Raw genomic sequence first — 21,898 nt, 5'->3', positions numbered from 1 at the left:
GGTTAATAAAAGTGGTTTCATTGTTTAAAAATTATAGTCAGAATAACATTTTTCCACACATGTGCACGCGCATGCACACACACACACACACACACACACACACACACACACCTGGTTTTAGCCATAAACTCTCTGTCCTCTTTGCCATCCTTCAATAAAACTATATTCACTTCGTATTCACTAAACAACTAATTATTTTTAACCCTTGACTTGTAAGAAAATGGTGCTTGCTTCCCTCTTCTTTTTTTTAACCTTTCAGTCCCCATTTTCCAATTTTAGTCTTTTTCACTTAACACTTTCACATTTGAAGACTGATATTATTTACCTGTTTTTCTGTAACCTATATTAAATCTGTCTCATTATCCATTGATTGACTCTAAATGTTGAACTCACTAAAGACACTTCGTTGTGTGGCTGTGCACATACTGTTTCTTGAGGACCCAGAGATCACATGGATGTTTTATGAGAATCTTCACTTACACAGTTAAATAAAGAGGGACAGAAATGATAAATATGTAGGTAAAAATAAATGACTTTAAATTTGTTTTGAATGTAATTTATTGCTTAAAGAAGAAATAAAACCAGTAATTATAGGATTTATAACAAAGGTACAAGTAAAATGAATGACATTAAAAGAACAGTAAATAGAACAATGGAAAATATATTGCCACTATAATAAAATACTTACACTTTATGCATTATTTGAAAGAAGTGTGTAATAAATAATGCTGTATGTTATAAACAGTGACCTCAATAAACAGAATAACTCCATAAGATTAAATGGAGGGGCCGGCAGGTGGCATGGTGATTAAGTCACTGGACTTCCACGTGGCTAGCCATGGTACCTGGTGGCTTACATTCTCATTTTCCCTTTCTCTGTATCTCTCTCTCTAGTGAATGCACATGCCCTATTGCAAATTAAAAATAATAATAGTAAATAAAATAAAAACAAATAATTCTTTAAAAAGATTAAATGGAATATTAAAAATATTCGCTTAGTGCAAAAGAAGAAAAGGAGGACAAAAAATAGATGGAATGAATAGAAAACAAGTAGCAAAATAGTAGACTTAAATAGTATATCAATAACCATATTTATTATAAATGGACTAAATTCACTCATTAAAGGCAATTTTTTTTAAAAGAGAGATTTTTACTATAGGGTGTGTGCACTTGCCAGAGAGACTGAGAGAGACAGAAAGAGAGAAAACCAGAAAGCACTCCTCAAGGGTGATGGCCATGCTGCATTCTCCTCAAGATTTTTTACACGCACACGTACACACCCAGCATGTTTTAAGCCACCAGGACTCGAACTGTGGTCAACTATGTGGGAGTTGAGTGATGTAACCATTATGCCATCTACTGATCCATAAAGACAATAATTTTCATAAATAATTTGATGAATAAAAGAAGGTTAGATTAAATACTACTCACAAAAGTTCATTAAAAAAAGTGCACAGTTACATAATAATTGAGAGCATAAAAAAGAGGCAGAGGCACTCTGCAAATACTAATCATACATGAGCTAACGTGGCTATATTAAGCAAAGAGAACTTCATGGATAAAAACTCTTACTAAAGATTGTGAGGAATGTTTTATAGTAATGAAAGAATCCATCAAGAAGACATAATACTCGTATATATGTACCTTTTAATAAAACCTAAAAATACATGAGCATAAAATGACAGAACAGGAAGAGGGAAGAAAAAGTCACTTTGGTGAATATGGTCCTATTAATGATATTTTTAGAATTTTCAACGTGCCTCTCAGTGATTCACAGAACAAGTAGACTGGGAACCAGTAGAGTTATAACAAACCTGAATGCACTAGCACCAACTAGATCTACTTGACATGCAGAACATTATGCACAAAACTGCAGTGCAGAGACCGGCAGATGGCATAATGGTTACATTGCTAGACTCTCACATCGTCAACTGCAGTTCAAGTCTCAGACTCGGTGACTTAAAACTCGACAGTGGGCATTTGTATGTGCATGCCCAAGATCCTTAGAGGAGAATGGAGAAGGAATTGCAGAGTGGCCATGCCCCCTGGAGGGGTGATTTCTTGCTTTCTGTCTCTCTGTAGGTCTCTGTCTCTCTGGCAAGTGCATACACACTATAGTAAAAATCTCTCTAAACAAAACAAACAAAACTGCAGTGCAGATTTTTTGAAGGCATATGGGACATTTAGAGGCAGATCATATTCTGAACTATAAAATAAATAGCAGAAAAATTAGAATTGGAAACTTATAGGATATGTTTAGTCTCTGAAGGCAATAAATAATAAAAGCACAGCTAGAATATACTCAGATATTTAAAAATAAAGCAGTACATCCCTAAATAACCCATGGGTAGAAGATGAAATAAGGAGAATTAGAAGTATTTTAATTGAATTATGATGAAAATGCAACATCTCAAACTTTACAGAATGCAGCTGTAACAATGTCTAGAGAAAAAAATCATAGCTTTAAATTTTTATAATAGAAAAGATGTACAGTTCAATTACAAAATGAAATTGGAGGCAGCAATTATGGACTTTTAAAGTATTTTCTGTAAATTGGAGTGAAGAAATTGAGCAGTAATTGTTGGGTAATGCTTGATAAATGAAAGCTTTGCTTTTTTCTTTTACTTTTTAAAAATAATTTAGTGGGAAAAATTTTAGTAAATATTTATGCTAAAGGAAATAGCATAGAGAATAAAATGAGTGATGAAGGAAAGAGTAAAATTAGAATTAAAATCATAAAATGCACAAGATAGGCTGTGATCAAGTGCAGAAGATAGGATATGATCTACCATGTGAAATGCACATTTTTTTTTTTTGGAGAGATTTTCACTGTAGGGCGCGTGCGCTTGCCAGACAGACAGAGAGAGACAGAGAGACAGAAAGCGAGAAATCACCCCCCAGGGGGGATGGTCACGCTGCAATCCCTTCTCCTCCATTCTCCTCTCGAGATCTTGGTCACGCACGCACATGCGCCCGGCGTGAGTTTTACGCCACCGGGTCCGGGACACGAACCGCGGTCGACTACGTGGGAGTCCAGCGACATGGCCATTACGCTAACTGCTGGTTCCCAAATGCACATATATTTTAACAAACAAATGAAATATGTAGCTACAGAAGCCACTTGTGTGGTCCAATGTGATAGAACTTGATTGTTTCTGTTTTCTTAGTGGCTGAGATTATCAGGAGAGAGAGAGAGAAAGACAGAGAGAGAGAGGCTCCCAAGACTTTGAGAAAGACTGGCAAGCTATAGAAAGATTTAGTCTCAAAGGGGTAAAGCAAATAAATGATCTAATAAAACAGAGATAAGAGCCGATACTGAGACAGAAATCTGTCTAACATTTAGTTAGAAACTTTAAGACCATCTTACTCATCTGACTCAAAGACTAAGTTGTAACTCTTAGAAAAAAACATTAATTTATTTCACACTTTTTACTCTCCTCTTAAATGTCAAAGAAATTAAAATTTTTCTGATTATTACATCCATTTTTGAACATATAGAAGTCTTACAAAAGAAAGCAAATAATCTCTAAGCCATCAGACAGTAATTTCCCAGCATGACCTTTTCATATAGCTTGAGAAAGAGCTGAAATAAAATGTTTTTGGTATAAGCTTTATGAATTTTTCCTCTAAATTTGTTTTGTTTTAAAGTAGATCCACGTCAGGCTTTGAAATACTTAAGTCATAATCACTTGTTCTGTGTCATTCTTTAATAAAATGTGCCTGAAATTCTTTAGGGAGATCTTGTACTTTTATTTTATTTTATTTTATTCTATTTTATTAAATCCAATGGTTAATAACCTGTTCTCAAAAATATTTTTCTTGTTAATTCTTAAAATTACAAAATTTTAAACTTTAAAAGATACCTCAAGATCAGTTCATTTTTAAATATGTCCAAAAGTATCTCTTGTAACTTCTTTACAGATTGGACAGTCACTGGACTTCAGTTGCAAGCTTACAAGATACCTATCCTCTATATGAATCATATTATTATGCATTTGACATTTGTACACCAATGAGTTTTGTCAAGTTTTAGGGCAGTGTGATGATAACCTTGTTAAACAGAGGGAATAGATCAGGAAAGATTTCAGAGAATTAAGATCTAGAATTGGATTTGGAGTTGAAGAAAGCTTTCTTCAAAACCTGAGAGAAGATTTAAGTAAAACACACATGTTAAGGAGTGTAGAGTTCTCCATGAATTGTTGCAATTCAGACCAAGTACAGGAAACTATGTAAAGTTTTGTAACCGGCTAATTAAGCCAATTAAGTTTGGTTGCATCTCACAGTCAGTGAAACAAGAGGCAGAGGTTGGAGAAGGGAGTTTACGTCTGTAACCAGTTACAGGGAAACAAGCACCAAGCACCATCAAACTACCCGAACAACTCAGGATGAGCTCAGTTTTTATAGAAACAAGATACAAACATTTGCGAATCATTCCTCACCACCATCAGAGTCACTCGCTTTCCTTTGAGTAATTATTTCTGATTCCTGTATTACTTCAAATACCCATTTCTGGTTTCTCATCTGTTCATTCCTCAAGCAGGAAACTCTGTGACTCAGCATTGGTCAGATTGTTCTTCGATGCCTTTCTTAATTTCAAAATGGCTGCAGTCCTGCTAACCCTTGAGCTGGCCTGTAACTTTAGTTACAGCATTCAGAAGGAAAGCACAAAATAAAATTGGGTTCTCTACTCAGAAAACCAGAAAGCAAACTTTTAACCTGGTGATACAGCTGATCTGTTTCTCAAATTCTCTAGAATTTCTGGCAAAATTCTAGGAATGTGTTCTATCTTGTGGTTCATCAAGAACGCAGGTTTTTGTCAGTAAGTATCTGTTAAGAGGTGGTGCTCTCTCAACCACAGAATGAGAATCAAAGGAGGAATGTAATCCTGAAAGATCACTGGAAAGAACAAGGAAGTACACATAATCCTAAAACTGAAACCCAGGCAATCTTTTAGTCCCAGAAACATTGCAAAATCCCTATTGCTTAAACTAATAGGAAGATAAAATTATAATAAAAGTTACATGCGTTTTGTTACTGAGGTACAGAACTCGAGGACAGGACTTTATTCTTTTCTTGATTCTAACATAGATTTTTCATGAAGATTGAATCATACCTGAACCTATTGGTGTGGGTGAAATATATAGTTTAATGTAGTTTAATTTGACTAAAATTAGTTGGCCAGATTTTTTTTAACTTTCTAATAGTCAGCTATTCAAAATCCAGCAACATTTTTATTTTATATCTGATAGGGTTTTTGCTTATGTGCTTTCTTTCCAAATATTTTATTTAAGACACCTTTTAATTGATTTTATATTTTTAATAAATATATATCAAATAGAAAGCATAATGTAAAGATATAGTTTATAATCAATTACAATGGCTACATTAGTTCCTTAATTTAGGCATAAAATTAAGTCAAATAATTGCTGATAGAGATTTTTACTATTTTATATGTTTGTGACTACTTTGTTCAGTTGCCTGTATGTTATGAACAAATATGTTTATGTTATTTAAATTTTTCCAATGCAATTTTACTTTATATATTGACAGTCTTAAAACAGAATATGTCAATAGGTACACTAGTGAAATACAATCAAACTATAAAGCCTAAGTGTATTATTTGCTGAGTGCTGCAGACAAATTTTATAAATTGAAAATTGGGTTGAAAATGGTCTTAGGTTAGACCAATGTCTCACCATTTTATGGATTACAGATCCATTTGAGTATATCATGGGTGGTTGGCCAATAACCCATGTATCAAATGTCATAAAAAATATCTTAGATCTAGAGCTATCCCCAAGGCCGAGAAATTAAAGGAGCTGAATCCCAAATGGTCAATCAAGCAACTTGAATCTCAGCCACAGTAGCTTAAAAACCACACCAGCCATGTGGTTGTGCATGTGTGTGTGAAGTGGAGGAGACAGGATTGCGACGTGACCACATCCATCATGGGGCCCTTTCTCTCTCGGCCTCTGTCTCAGTCTCTTGGCAAGTGCAGGCTTCCTCTAGCCTAAGTAAATAAATAAATAAATAAAGTCTGAGTTCTTTTCGGATCATTTCGATTTCAGTAAAACAATTTCCTAAGTAGGAAAATAGTATAGTTTATGTCCTTAGAATATCAGTAAATAATTTTTAGATACTGCAGGTTGTAGGTGTTGAATTTGATGGAGGCATTCTTCGCTGATTTGATTTTCAGGCAACCTGACTTTTAAGTGACACAGTACGATAAACACCTAGATGACCTGATAACACTCCATGTTACCTTCCTTTCTGTTCTAGCTTGTTTATTCTGAGGTTATTCCAGTTGATACCTTTATTTAGGAATATGGAATATTTGATTTAAGGGTTGATCACCGTTTGTCAGCCAGGAAAGAAAAAGAAAAATCAGTTTCTTTCTCCCCTTTTAAAAGAATGGCTAAAATTTTTGTTTCTGTGTTGGGTTTATTATCTGTATTGGAAAAATGTTTCTTTTCTGTTTTCCATGTGACATTTATTCCATAGTATACTGCTCTTTTTTTTCCCTTTTTCTTTAGCTAATGATCTACTTGCAGGGTTATTGATCTTGTTCTATCTTATAGGGCATAAATTATGAATGGGATGAGGACGATTTATGGGACTTTAGAATAAGTAATTCATCTCATCTGCTCACCAATTGAGTTGAAATATTTACTAAGTACAAGTGTACCTGGCTCTTCACATAATCTCATCTAGGGCTCATGATATTCCTATGAAGTAAATGATTCTCTTACTCAACTGTGAAGTACAAAAGAATGTTAGGTACAGGGGTGAGCCTAAGGTGGAATGAGCAAAAGGTAGACCTCGCCCTTGAGCTTATGGAGCTAACAGTGTAAAGAGGATCAATATTTTAAAAATTCTAAAAATTAGGTGAAGCTAGCAGTTCGAGAGGGCAAATATAAAATCTGGTGGGACCAGCTGGCATGGGCTATTAGTTTACAGGCAGGCAGAAGAAAAGGCTCCATACATCAGAGGCATAGACAGTGGTTAGCCAGGGAAAGATGTTCTGTACTAATGGTTCCCTGTCAGAAATGCTGGAGGCTGGAGAATGAAGAGTGTGCATTATCATCAGAATGAAGAACACAGTGCAGAGGAAGGAATTGGAGGACAGTTTAATAAAGTGTGTTGTAAGTCTTGTTAAGAAGTTTGAGTTCAATGTCAAGAGTAATAAAACCCACAAAACCACTGGAGGACTTTAAGCATCCAAGTAAAACAGATAGATTTTAGTTTGGAAGGCTACTACATTTGATAAGAATCAGGATTAGTGGCAAAAAAAAAAAAGCTTGAGATTGTCTAGCTGGGAGGCTATTGCTCTTACTGCAGGTCAGAAGTGATAACTGTTTGGCCTCGATGGTGGCCCTAGGTTTGGAGATAAGTGGACATATTAGAACAGTATTTAGAAGGCATAATCGGTGAGGTCTGAGGACTGAAAAAAATGTTAAACTGTAAAAGTATAAACAAGACAAAGGAGTTGAGCCAAAGGATATAGTAGTATCCTCTGTGCAAAGGAGTGTTTACTGCAGGAAGATAAGTTCAGTCTGGGATAAGATTGCCAAGGACCGTCGAGGGCATGATGTCAGATAAGCCAAAGGAGAACTTGCCAGGGAGCCAATGGTCTACAAGTCAGACGTTGCCAAAGGTCAAGTAAAATAAAATAGCAAGCTGTACACATCCTTTTTATAGCAACAAGGAAACCTTCCTAATAATAAGATCTGTAATTACTTTGAAGATTCTTCCATGAATGAGAAACACACACACACACACACACACACACACATGCAGAGAGAGAGAGAAACAGGCATCCCTACCAGGGTCCCCTCTCAGCCCCACATCACAGACATGATGTGCATGCTTGCTGTTTCCAAGGCAGTCTGTACATGAACTAGGAACCTTCCCATGTAAGTCAGCCTCACTGAGCATTGCTTTCACCGCTGTGCCACTAGCTGGCTTCCTGTAATAATTTTTCTCTAGTCATGTAGTTTATAAACTTAGAGTGATGATTTAAGGCCAGGGTTTGTAACTAAGGCTCATGCTTTTCCTACTTATTTATTTAATGAAATAGATACTATTATTATTATTATTAGCAGTTTTAGGTTTACAGAAAAGTCGGACAAAAATACAAGGATTTTGTATTCCTCCCTCCGTACCGTTTTCCAAACTTTAACATCTTCCATTTGCTTTGTACTTTTGTTAAACTTGATGAACTACATTAATACATTAACTAAGGCTCATCCTTTACTTTAGCGATCTCTCGCTCTCTTTTTTTGTATTCTGTAGGTTTTAACAAACACATATTGATATGTCTCTACATTGCATAGTTTCATTGCCCTTTAGAGGGCCTGATCACACTGCACTTCCTTTTCCTCCAGTTCTCCATCCCATTAGGATGCTGAGCATGTGCCCAATACATATTGTTCATACTGCTGAACCCAGATCTCAAACCTTGGTTGGCCATGTGGGCTCCAGTTTCCTACTGCTGTGCTACAGGGTGGACTATGTTTTAAAAGTCCTTTATTGCACCTTCCTTTTTGAAGGCTTCTTCCCAAGATATAAAATCTGGTTTCAATGTTTGTTAGTTCTTTCACTGTGAATTTTAAGGCATTTTTTGATTGTTGCCTTGCTTCCATAATTTCTGCTGAAAGTGCTTGGTCAGATGACTTTTTCTGTGGGGGCTATGGAGATTTTGTCTTTATCTTAGTTTTCAGCAGTGTGAATACACTGTGACCAGGCATACTTATCTTTTTGTTTATGTAGTTTGGAGTTTACAGAACTCCTGGGCCTTATAAAATATATGTCTTTCATAAAATTGTCAAGTTTCCATTATTTCTTCAAGTCATGTCTTCATTTTTAAAAGCTCTTTTGTTTTATGATATAATTAGATTCTTTTTGAGAGTCCTTTTATATTGGTATATAAGTGCCTGAACTCTTCTTCCTTCCTTTTCAAATTGAGTAAATTCTATTGATCTATGATGAAGTTCACTGACTTTTCCATCTGTCGCCTCCATTCTACTTCAAAGCTCAATGATCATTCTTTTTATAAGCGTTAGTTTATTTAATTTTTAATATATTTTTGATCATTCCAATGGGAATTTTCTTTTTAATTTGTTTGAAGCCTGTTTTCATTAGCTTATTAAATTTAGTTATAGTAGCATCAAGTATCTTGTCTGATATTTCTCCCATGTAGACTATCTGTTATCATTTTGTTTGGTTGGTTCTCATGAGAATAAGTCACATTTTCCTGGCACTTCATATTTTGAGTGATTATATTTGGATGTTGTTTGTTGTAGAAACTTCAATTCTCTTGTATTTCTCCAGAGTGTTGGTATTCTTATTTTAGCAGGCAGTTAATGTGGTTCAACTCAAAATGCAAATTTTACCACCCTTGGAGTTGGCAGTGGTTCAGTATTCAGTTTGCACTTATTCTTGTTCATGCACGCATGGTTTGGAGGTTAGCCAAAGAACAATGTGTTGTCCACCCTCCTTACCCACCAGGCCACAGGCCAACCCACTCCGTGGAAGTTCCCATTATAAACTATTGATCTTAATTGTTCTTCATTTCTAAAGGCTTATGACCTGCAGGTATTTTTCAACAAATTATTTTTTCAGTTTGTCTAGCTTCTTCCCTGAGTGTCTACTAATATTCTAAGTGCTGGTAATCAGCACTGATTACATTAGGTAGTGATACCCTCTTTTTGTAGAAATAAGTATTCTTAACAGTAAGTCCTCACAGTAAATTATTTTGTCTAATTATTAATGTGGATGTGGCTTTTACTTTATATGACCTAAATTTTAAATTTAGCTTATAATATCTTGATTTTTTATTATCATTTCAGGATCATCAAACAATTTTGAGAGCATGGGCTGTAAAAGATTTTGCTCCAAACTGCCCTTTGTATGTCCAGATTTTAAAGCCTGAAAATAAGTTCCATATCAAATTTGCTGGTAAGTTTTATCTTGACGTAGATCCCTTCAATTTCCTCAGACTCCTATTGTAACTTAAGAGTTATGTCTTAAAATTTAGTGGCAACTTAATATACTCATGATTCAACACAACAGAAAGGATTTCCTTCTTATTGTCGGCTTGTTATAAGAGGATTTCTTAATTTTAGTATGTGACAAGATAATATTTTGGGGTGAGTCTTTATTTTTTAAAAATAACATGGTGAGTTTAGCTGCTGAATTTGCTGGATACCTTAATAAACCTAAATAGATTAGTAATGGTCGATTCATACATAATATAGCCACAGGCGTCAAGTGCTATTCATTTATTCTTAGGTTTACACGTAGATGATATTTTGCAATGTATTATTTAATATGTCTATAAGCTTACCAAGCAATATGGTAATATATTAAAATGCATTCAGGTCTATTTAAATAGATTTAATTTTGGGGTAAACTTTGAAAAGAATTCAAGAAAAAAAGATCCATGCAAGAGTTTTTTTTTTGGAGACATTGCTTTTAAAATAATTGGTCACATGAGATTATGCTTTGAACTGTTAGGAAATAGAGCAGTAAAAGGGTACTTGATCTTTTTCTTAAATGCTTCTGTTGGAGAAAAGAACTCATTTTGATTCAGGCAGTAATTTATGTCCATGTTTTTTCCTCCAAACACAATGACCTTGTTGTGTTTTCTGTTACATTCGTCTTTTAGTATAACACTCCAGAAGTCATTAAAATGTAAGTTATTTCAGTAATGTGTTGCAAAACATATTTCCTTCTGAAGATGTGCTCACATATATTAAAATTAAAATACTTAACTATTTGTATATACTATAAAAGTGAGAAATTGTAAATACTGGGAAATTTTTAAGTAGCAATCAGGAAATCATGAAATTGTTGCTGTTCAGTCTGTTCAAGATTTTTAAAATCTTCTAACCTTCTACATCATTAATTTGTTCTGAAAACTATAATAGCAAAAAACGTATAGTGGCTCTCACTCCTAACTGCCTATTACTGTCTCTTTGGAGGGTTGTTAAAGTGCTGATCACAGAGATTATGATTTAAGTGGTCCAAGATGGAGCCAGAACTTCTCTAAGCCTATTTCCAAAACTGAACATTAAAAATAACAATAGGAATTTGTGAATTTTAAATTTTAAAAATACACATAAAGAACTCCCTCTATTGGGTCAATGGAAAAGTCATGACTCATTTTTGCATAGAAAACTGGAAAAGTAAATCATGATTTTTCCAAGTACTCATACTATCTGTGTGTGTGTGGGGGGGTGTGTATAATAAAATCTTCTAACCTTCTACATCATTAATTTGTTCTGAAAACTATAATAGCAAAAAACGTATAGTGGCTCTCACTCCTAACTGCCTATTACTGTCTCTTTGTGTGTGTGTGGGGGGTGTATAATTATCATTCAGTAAATGCCGATTATTTATCTAATTTTTTAGACCTTTGTAACTGACTTTGTCCTACTTTTTATTATTATTTAGCTAAAAGAATATATCTGGAAACCTTTTTGTTATACCCAGTAAGGACTTGTTGTGATAAAAAATATTTAGGGTGGTAGAAATGACATGAGCACTAGACAGTGATAAAGTATGACTTTGAGACCTCCGAGTTTCCGTCTCTTAGTCAAAGGCCATCACGTATATGCTGCTCTTGTTCCATTGGTTAGGGTTAGTAGTCTGGATTAAATAAATAATGTCTGAAACATAGTAGACATTCAAGAAATGGGAAACAAATCTGGATCTTAAAACAGCATGGACTTTGGGCTAGCCTCTAGCATGGTGGTTGGGCTGGCTGGATATCACATGGCCCACTGATGGCTCTAGTCCTCGACCCGGCAACTTGGGAAATCACGCTGGGGGTGTGCGTGTGTGTGTGTGTGTGTGTGTGTGTATACCTAAAATCCTGAGAGGAGTATGGAGGAGAAGAGATTGCAGCATAGCCACCCTCTGTGTGTGTAGGTGGTTTACTTTCTCACTTTCTTTCTCTCTCTGTCTCTCTCTGGTGAGGGAAAGTGCCAAAAAATTAACAAACAAACCAAAAATGCCATGGATGTTGGTAAGACAGTTTATAACTTTGAGTGTGTCATGATGAAAATTCTGACCAGACTTCCGTTCTTTCTCCCTTCTTTACCAAACCATAAATAAGCTCCCCACAGATAGATCAACCTCCCCAAAACAGTCTACTTCTACACACAAAATTTACAGAGACTATCTACATTGATCCTTTTACAGATTCTTATTTTGCCATTATTTTGATAATCCGTCAAAGCAAAGAGTTATTTTAAGATGTTATCGCAATAGTTTTTTCCAGTATTTCTCATTTTGACACCTTTTGAAATTCCTTTTAGTAGTGTTTTCATTCTTTTATGACTGAGATTACAACATCTCAAGGAGCTCTTTTTATATTATGAAAGAGTGAAAACACCCTGGTTTTGTTAAAATGCTATAAAAAGAGTTTGAGGTGATATATGAGGCTCTCAAACAAAAATAATGTATTTTATATCTCAGCATGAGGTAAAAAATATCATGGATTTTACCTTTCAACAGTCAGCGTATCAAGCTGTTACTGAGTTAGTGTGGTAGATTGTTAAAATAATGGTCCCCGAGCAACCATGCTCTCTGTGTCTCGGTCCTGTTGTGATGTGACATTGCAGCTTTTTTTTCCATTAAGAAGTGACATCAATTTCCCCACCCCTTGAATATGGGCTTGCCCTGAGACTTGCTTGGACCAAGAGAGTGTAACAAAATTACGCTGTCTGACTTCAGAAGCTAAGTCTTTATTACAACACTGCCCAACGCCCCCCGTGTTGAGAAGGCTGGCTCACACTTTATATGGATAAAAATCACATGGGAAGTGAGACTTATCCATCCCAGTACCCAATCGTCCATCTCCCAACTTACATACCAACCAACCAAGTAATCACAGTGACCTGCAGAATTCTGAGAAATTGAATCATGGTTATTTTATGTTACTGAGTCTTGAGGTTGTTAGGGAGCAGATACCTAATATTGTTAGTGATAAAATAATCATTGCTTTAATTTTAAATCATAGTTATTTGCTGTTAATTTTATTCCTGTCCTTTTATTGTCATGAGTATTAAATAAGCACAATTCTAAGTTTTACAAATAACCAGTGAGATTTCTTTTTTCATTGACCTAAATAGTTACTTTAATTTCCTATAAGTTGTGGAAATCCTACCATGATGATAATTTATATGTTTTTGAGACAAATTCCATGTTTTTAAAAGATGCAGGATATGAAATTTTAAATTCAATTTATAAGTAAATGAAGTATTAGAAAACAAAAGCACTATAGCAATCTAGGAACTATTACTTTATGCACATCTACCATTCATAACTTTATGAATCTCTTTTTCCTGAACAAAGTGACTATAGGCATTCCTTAAAGTAAATTAGTAGATATATTATACTATTACTTGCATGAATAATTGTGTGAATTATTACCCTATTAATTATAGTTAAAATAGATTTTTGGGACCGGCAGTTGGCATAATAGCTATGTCACTGGACTCCCATGTGGTCGACTATGATTGAGTCCCAGACCCGGTGGCTTAAACTCACTTCAGGCACGTGTGTGTGAGTGCCCAGGATTCTGAGAGGAGAATGGAGGAGAAGGGGTTGCAGCGTGGCCATCCCCCTAGGGGGTGACTCTGTCTCTGTCTTTCTGTTGAGCACACGTGCCCTATAGCAAAAACCTCTCCAGGAAAAAAAATAGATGTTTGTACTTTGATCAGCTCCAAAGAGGGAAAGTCTATATGGATATACTTTTCACAACAGAGTATCCATTCCTTACTCAGTAATAAGTAGAGGAGAAGAGAAAAATAATGAGCTTAGAGATAAACAGGAAGATAAAAATACTTGGAATAATAGTTATGATAAGAGATTTCTGAGTACAAACTCAAGTTTACCACAAGTTATATTCATTCATGTAATAAAAAAATACTCTGGGGCCAGCAAGTGGTGTGGTGGGAAAGGTGCTGGATTCTCACATGCTTATCCATGGTTTGAGTCCTGGACCCAGTGGCTTGAATATTACGCCAAGCACATGTGTGTGCATGCCCGAAATCTCAAGTGGTGAATGTAGGAGAAGGTATTACAGTGTGTCCATCCCTCCTGGAAGTTGTTTTCTCACTTTCCCTATCTCTGATGAGCACTCATGACCTATGGCAAAACTAAAAAAAAAAAAAAAAATTGTCTATGTAGATAATTAATCCAAAGATAATTTGCTAATTTTTATCACCACAAATTCCCAAAGAAAAGGAACTCAAATGTTTCTCATAGAGAATCAAATTTTACTGTCAGAAGTTTGTCTTTTTTGTGGTTGGTGGTGGAGAGGCTTTTGGTATAGGGCGAGTGTGCTCGTCAGAAACACAGAGAGGGACAGAGAGACTGAAACCAAGAAATCACACCCCGGGCGGGGTATGGTGACACCACAATCCCTTCTCCATTCTACTCTCATGATCTTGGGCACACATGCACACGTGCCCAGCATGAGTTTCAGCCACCGGGTCCAGGACTCGAACCACGGTCGACCACATGGGAGTCCAGCAACAAAGCCATTACACCAACTGCTGGTCCCAAGAAGTTTGTCATTTTTATAATAAATTTGTCAAAATATAGTGACTAAAATCGCAAATTCTGGAATAGGACTTTTTTTGGTGAAATCTCTCTTCTACTATATATTAAATACATGGCCTCAGGCTTCTCTGTTTGTCTAAGCTTGAGATTTTCCATTTGTAAAAGGAGTTGATAAAATAAACAGCCTCATAGAGTTGTATGATTTAAAAAATGAAGTAAAACAAAAAATGGAAGAAAACAAGCTATCAGTAACTGATTGATACCTGTCAAAGTGATTGTTTTCATTAGTATCTTGAGTGCCTGTCTGATCCTCATAACAAATTTGTCTTAAACTTGTTTCCAGGAAGGGTAACTGAGGCAAGCCCACGATGCATTACCAACAGCTTATGATGAAGATTCAAAACACATAATTCTGAGCTTACACACATTTCCCCAAGACCAGAAAAAGAAAGATACCTCCCTAACTCACTGTATGGGATGAACATATCCTTAATACGAAAGTCAAGGACAGTACCAGCGATGACAGAGACAAATTCAATTGGTTGACATAATTGTATAAAATATGTTAACAAGACAAATCAAATAATGTATTTGTAAACAATTATATCAACAAGTTGAAACTGTAAATTATTATGTTTTTTTTAGAATTATTTAATTTTATTTATTCATTCATTTAATTTGACCAGAGAGAGAGAGAGAGAGAGAGAGAGAGGGAGTGAGAAGGCAAACCACCAGATTCAGGACTTAAACTGTGGTCAGCCATCAGGGAGTGTCCAGCGCCTTCCCACCTGCTGGTCCCTGGACCTATAAATCATCATTTCAGTAGATGCAGAAAAAGGAAGAGAATTAAACATCCATTCACAGTTTTAAAAAGAGAAGTATGTGGGCTGGCTGTTGCCTGCTGGTTAAGGGGGCTAGAGCCCACATGGCCAATAATGGTCTGGCAGCTGGAATAATATGCCAGGCATGTGTATGTGCACATGCCCCAAATCTTGGCAAGGTGGAGAAATGAAGGGACTGTGGAGAGACCACACCACATTGGGGGGATGTGTCCCCCTGTCCCCATCTCTCTCTGGTAAGCACACACGCTCTCTGACAACTGAAAGGAAAAAAAAAAGTAAATAAAAAAAGAAAAAACTATTGGAAAGTTAGGAACAAAGAATTTCTTAATTTAAGGAGAGTTATCTTCAAAATAACCCAGAGAACAAATATTTAATGATCAGATATTAAGAGTTCTTAGTATTAGGTACACATATCAATGTCTACCAACCCCCCCCCCCTTTTTTTTATGAGGTTTTGGCCATAGGATGCATGCACTTCCCAGAGAGAGAGATGATGTACACAATGAGGGAAAGTGAGAAATCAATAGCCATGCCCAAATTTCTTCATCATTTTCCTCCCAGGATCTTGGGCACATACTCACACACATACGCACACACACACGCACACACACACCACCCCAAGGTGATTTTTAAGCCACCAGGTCCAAAACTCAAAACTGCAGTTGGCCATGTGAGAGTCCAGCAACGTAATTTCTACTCCATCTGTTGGTCCCTAAAACCACTTTTATTCAGTATTTCCCTGGAAGTCCTAAGAATTGAAGTTAGACTGAAAATAAATAAATAAATAAATAAATAAATAAATAAATAAATAAATAAATAAAAGGAATACACATTAGAAAGCAAGTAATAAAATTGCTATTGTCCACATGTCATCAAATTCCAATTCAAAAGAATTTTCTTTTCTCCCTTTAGAGTTTTCCCTTAGGGGATCACATCCAGCTTTGTGATTTCCAGAAGTAAATCTACACGTGAATATTTACTGCAGACTTCTATCTTGTGTCTCCAGCCACATTGTCAATATGTCCTAGTAGGTTTTTAATAGCCATTTCAAAATTAAAACGTCTGACAACCGTTGCTGTTTCACACCCATTTTTCCCAGTATCATCTACTCAGAACTCAAGCAAAAACCCGAGTTAGTCTTAGGTCCTCTGCACTTACTCTGTCATCATGCCCTGTAAGTGACCCTTCTTGCCTATCTCAGCCTATTCACTACCACAATCCTCATCACAATGCCACAATCCTCACTCTTCCAGGCTATTTTCTTTTCTGCTTCTTCATCTTTTTTATTTTTATTTATTTTATTTTATCTTTATTTATTTATTTATATCGGGCAAATGTGCTCACCAGAGAGAGGATAGAGAAAGTGAGAAATCATCCCCCAAGGAGGATGGTCACACCACAATCCCCTCTTCTGTTCTCCCCTCAGGGTTTTGAGCATGTACACATGCACAGCTTGGGTGTTTTTAAAGTTGCCAGGTTGGAGACTTGAACCACATAGTCAGCCAAGTTGGATTCAGCCCTTCAGCCAACCAAGGCTATTTCAGAACACTCCATTTTTATCTTTTTCCAGATAATCGCACGTTTTAACTACACACTCACTGCTGCTTTCCGTATTGCCAGCATATGTGCAACAGTGGTTGCCATTATGAATTATAACTGGCAACTCTCTCTTCCTCCCTGCAATGTCAGCCTGAACTCGCTGGTTTTCTTTTTCTAGTGGACAGGTGCCAACGGTCTTTTACAATATCTTCATTTTTCAAGGAACGTTTCTTGTGAATAATCGCCTGTCAACTTTTATACCCCTGAAGTCAAATGTTAATGTTTGTTGCTTTGGTTATATTAAATCTTGTTGGTTATGATTGGTTATATTAAATCTCTTTTTCAGTGAGAAACATTTTTTACCAATAGCACATTTTTTCAAGAAGTGGCAATTGGTGCTGAGACATATTGCAGGGATAGATGCAGTGTTTCCTAGCTATGACTAATATGTTTTTAACTTTAGGTTTTTGCCATAGGGCACCTGCGTTTGCCAAAGAGAGACAGAGGCAGAGAGAGAGGGAGAGGGAGAGGGAACGTGAGAAATCACCCCCTGGGAGGGAAATGGCCATGCTGCTCTCCCTTCTCCTCCTGGGATCTTGGGCATGCACACACACACATGCCTGGCATGATTGTCAAGCTTCTGGGTCTGGGACTTGAACACAGTTGGCCATGTGAGGGTCCAGTGCCTTAACCACTATCCCATCTGCTGGCCCTAAAACATATTTTTAAAATATCTTGTATTCTGTTAACCTACTGTGGGACCAGCAGTTCTAGTAAGGTCTCTCTGAGGTTTACCTAGAAAAAAAAAAATTACACCTTCATGTTGCTGAACCCTTCATAAACTGATTCCCAATATTTTCAAAACCATTATGAAAAGGGCAATCAACTACAGTACTTCCATTTTCAGACATGTGTCTATAGCTTGAAATATAATCAGACTTGGGGCCAGCAGGTGGTGTGGTGACTAAGTGTCAGACTTCCATGATTGACTGTGGCTCGAGTGCCAGACCTGGAGACATTTTTCGTGCTCTACCTCTCTGTCACACTCTGTCTCTCTGTTGAGCGCACATGCCCATGGCAAATTAAAAAATTATAATAATAAAATTGAATAATTAAAAAATTAATCAGACTAAAATCTAGCTCATGTGATTTATGTATAATACATTATTTTTAAATATTGGGTCATAGAAAAAATACATCATGACTTTTGCAACGAGCCAATATATGTATGATTTTCTTCCATTCTACATTCCAGAATTGAACATGCATGCACACCTACCCTCACTAAAATAATAATAAGAACAAATACAAAAAGCTAAAAGAAGCAAGGAAAAATTAAGTACTTTACTGAGAACTCCTTTGTTACAGAGACTTAAGTGAACTTAAAGAATAAACCATGCTTTCTAGTTGATCAGTTTTGCTAAAAGAAGTTTACCGTTTGTCTCCTAGCCAGGTGATTTTACCCAGAACATCAGTGAGAGCTGAATTCATGCTAGAGGAAAAATTAATAGCTAAATTTAGGTAAACACTCTATTTCTGGACCCCAAAGTATTATATCATCTGTGAATATTTGGTTTTCTTTGCTTTCTTATATAATTTTCTTTCAACTAATAAGTATTCTGACAGATTCCCATTAATGGATATAAGAAGACATAAAATAAAATTGGTGAATTTCACCCCCAAGTGGGAGTAAAACGTGTAAAGATCAATTAGCAAATGAAACTTTAAATTATCTATGAATTTTATTTTCCAAGCTTCCATTACAGTGTTTCATACATAACAGAATTTGAGTATAGTTTATGAATGAAATGACAAATCAAATCTCAATAGCAAACTGTTGAGTGAATGAAATATTTTCTACTTCACAATTCAAGTAGGCTTAGAAGAATGAATCACTATATGAGAACAGTAAGAGTTTTTTTAGCAAGTAAAAAACAAAGGAAACAAAACAAAACAAAAAACTTTCTAAATACAACAAGAAGTTAAAAGTCCAAGGAAAAGTAAATTTGTTTTTAGCAATATTATTGACAATATTGTATACATATATATTTTATAATAATTAGTATAATTACCATTATAAAAATAATAGTTTAAATACTAGACACACACACACACACACACACACACACACACACACACCTTGGAGAAATGATTTGACTAAAAAAAAGGTGGTTTACTCTCTGCTTAGCCACCATTTATTTTTTACTAAAACAGCAGACATTCTAATGCCTCACTTTTTCCTACCCAAGAAAGTGAGTGGGAAAATATTTCTAAGCAATATAAATATTGGAAATTATCTTAGCTGTTTCTAAATAACATATGGATGTGCAGGCTTGACTTTCTCCAAATGGTGAAGTGTGAGTTTTTCATGCTGAATGATTTCTTCGTTTTCCATGTAACACCCACATAAACATCATTTCATACTTCATTTTTACAATCTACTTATGAACATAATACTTTTAATTTCTCCATTTTAAAAATGTAAAATATCAAACCTTTAAAAATTCTCAGTTGTTTGGATGGAAGTGTTTTCTCTTTGATTTTTGCATTACTTTGTAGATCGTCAGAAGCATAAGGCCACGTTCAAAACCAGCACTATCTGGAGAGTCTTTAAGGCTTTTTGTCCTTCTTACTATATTTTACTTTGGGAAAAAAAAAATCAGACTTGCACTGTTCAAAACAGTTATACAATGAAGACCTTACATCTACGTTGAGCTGATCACATTTTCCTAGCTTTGCTTAATCTTCCCTCTGTACACACACACACACACACACACACACAGAGTCACAGAAGCGTGCTCACAGTACACATTTTCATTTCAGCATGTTTCTTCTAAGGATAAGGATGTTCTGCTACAAACCCACATTAACATTACCTTTAAAGGGATTAGCAGTGATTCTATGGATCTGGTTCATATTCTAACATTGACAATTGTCCCCAAATTGTCCCTGAAAATTGTGTTTTTTAGTTAAATATTAAATCAAAAATGTATTTTTATTGCATTTACTTTTATTCCCTTCTTTAAAATTTGTGCTGAAATTGTTTTAAATGTGTAGAAGAGTGGTACAATTAGTGCAGAGACTTCTCCTATTCCTTTCATGACCTATAGTGTCACTTAATTAATGTCTTACAGAACCATGGTCCATTTCATCCAAATAAGAATTAACATTGAATGTTTTTTAGGTAAAATGTGCTCTTGGATTTTGTTTTAACAAAATCTTTCAATAATTTATTTTTACTTTTTGTAAAAATAACTGAACAGGGGACCAGCAGATGGTATAATGGTGATATTGCAGGATTCTCACATGGCCAACTGTGGTCCAAGTCCAAGACCTGGAGGCTTGAAACTCACACTGGATGCATGTGTGCCCAGAATCCTGAGAGGAGAATGGAAAAGGGATTGCAGTGTGGCCATCCCCACCGGGGCTGATTCTCACTCTCTTTCTGTTGCTCTCTGTCTTCGGCAAGTGCATGCACCCTAGAGCAAAAATTCTCTCTAAGGAAAAAAAAAAAGAAGAAGAAGACAAAGAAAGAGAGAAAGAAAGAAAACGAAAGAAAAGAAAAGGAAAAAAAAAAGAAAAGAAAGAAAAAGAAAAGAAATAGTCAAGCCAGCTTTCCTATTTATAGTCTTTGACATTTGATTAAATTCACGTTGAACATGGAGGACTTCAAGCTGTTCTCCTGTGGACCACTTGTAATTTCATTAATTCAAAGCATCTTTGTGCTTTTCTCTATTAATTTATTTATTTGCATATTTCTCAAACAGTCAACATGGTCCTGAACAACAGGGTAGAATCATTCTTCTGTCTTTGGAAGTGCCAAACATGTTCTTGTCATATCCTAGACTTATGATCTTCAGTCTGTAAAGTAGTTCCTTGATATGTTTTATGAAAAACACAACCATGTCCTCTTGCACTCTCGTTTACTAATTCAAAACATTTTCTTGAGTCCTACTGTGAACAAATTGCTGTCCTAGGCCCTAGTGGTACATGGTAAAGATGGACTACCTCTCTATTCCAGTGTCAGCTTTTCATTTTCCCTTGACCACTCATACTTTAGAAATGTGTGAGCCAATGGCTTTTACTCTCTGCCGAAGAATGTCAGCCCACTTGAGCCTGGTTTTTCTACATAGAGCTTCAATTGCAAATTGCAACCTCTTTTTTTTCTTTTTTGAGATATTTTTGCTATAGAGTATGTATGTTTGTTGGTGATGCAGAGAGAAACAGAGAGAAAGTGAGAAACCACTCCCTCAGTGGGAAGGCCACAGTCCCTTCTCCTCCATTCTCCACTTGGGATTTTGGGCATGCACATACATGCGCCTGACATGTTTCAAGCAACCTGGTCTGGGACTCAAACCACAGTCAGCCATGTGGGAGTCCAGTACCTTAACCATTACACCATCTGCTGGCCCTTCAATTGCAACCTCTTTATTGTTTTCTTCCCTTGTCACCCTCCATATTATATCAAAACTCATGGTTCCACTTATGCTATAATCTCAGTGGGTGTTGCTTGATGTATTTGATCAGCCTGTTGGACCCACAATAAATTGGTAAGATTTTCTAGATTTAATATAAGCCTCCCACCCCTTAAGCAATTGCCTTTACTTTGAAAAGAGTTTCCTAAAATATAATTGTTAACCTCAAAGAAATGAGAGCTTAATATTAGCATCACCTGGGCCAGCCAGTGGTGAATCAGTAATATAACGATCTGTGAAGATAGACACATGGCAAGACCCTGGTTGCTGTCCCAAGACCTCCCTTCCATGCAGGGCACATAATCTGGGCTGGCTGGGACTGGATGTGATCGTGATGTAAAGATCTTGATGAGGGTACTTATCTCTCTTTCTTGAAATAAATAAAGGAATTCTATTTTCTTGAATAAGTAATGGGAGACTAATAAAAGTATTAGGTAAAGATAAAATTCTAACTAGACAACAGAGTACCTG

General features: G+C 35.9%; 1 protein-coding gene across 2 annotated transcripts in view; it reads left to right on the top strand.

Moving 5' to 3' along the window:
• KCNT2 (potassium sodium-activated channel subfamily T member 2) overlaps positions 1–21,898 on the top strand; it is a 386,489-nt gene that overhangs the window by 198,870 nt on the left and 165,721 nt on the right. For both annotated transcript variants that reach the window (XM_014586847.2, XM_006146032.3), the window contains exon 13: positions 9,849–9,957. In XM_014586847.2, coding sequence (XP_014442333.1) covers positions 9,849–9,957 — 109 coding nt within the window. The remainder of the gene's footprint in view (positions 1–9,848; positions 9,958–21,898) is intronic.

Source organism: Tupaia chinensis, unplaced genomic scaffold (genome assembly GCF_000334495.1).
Source record: "Tupaia chinensis unplaced genomic scaffold, TupChi_1.0 Scaffold000161_4, whole genome shotgun sequence".
In the NCBI taxonomy this organism is placed as follows: Eukaryota; Metazoa; Chordata; class Mammalia; order Scandentia; family Tupaiidae; genus Tupaia; species Tupaia belangeri.
This window is presented reverse-complemented; position numbering and strand designations above follow the sequence as displayed.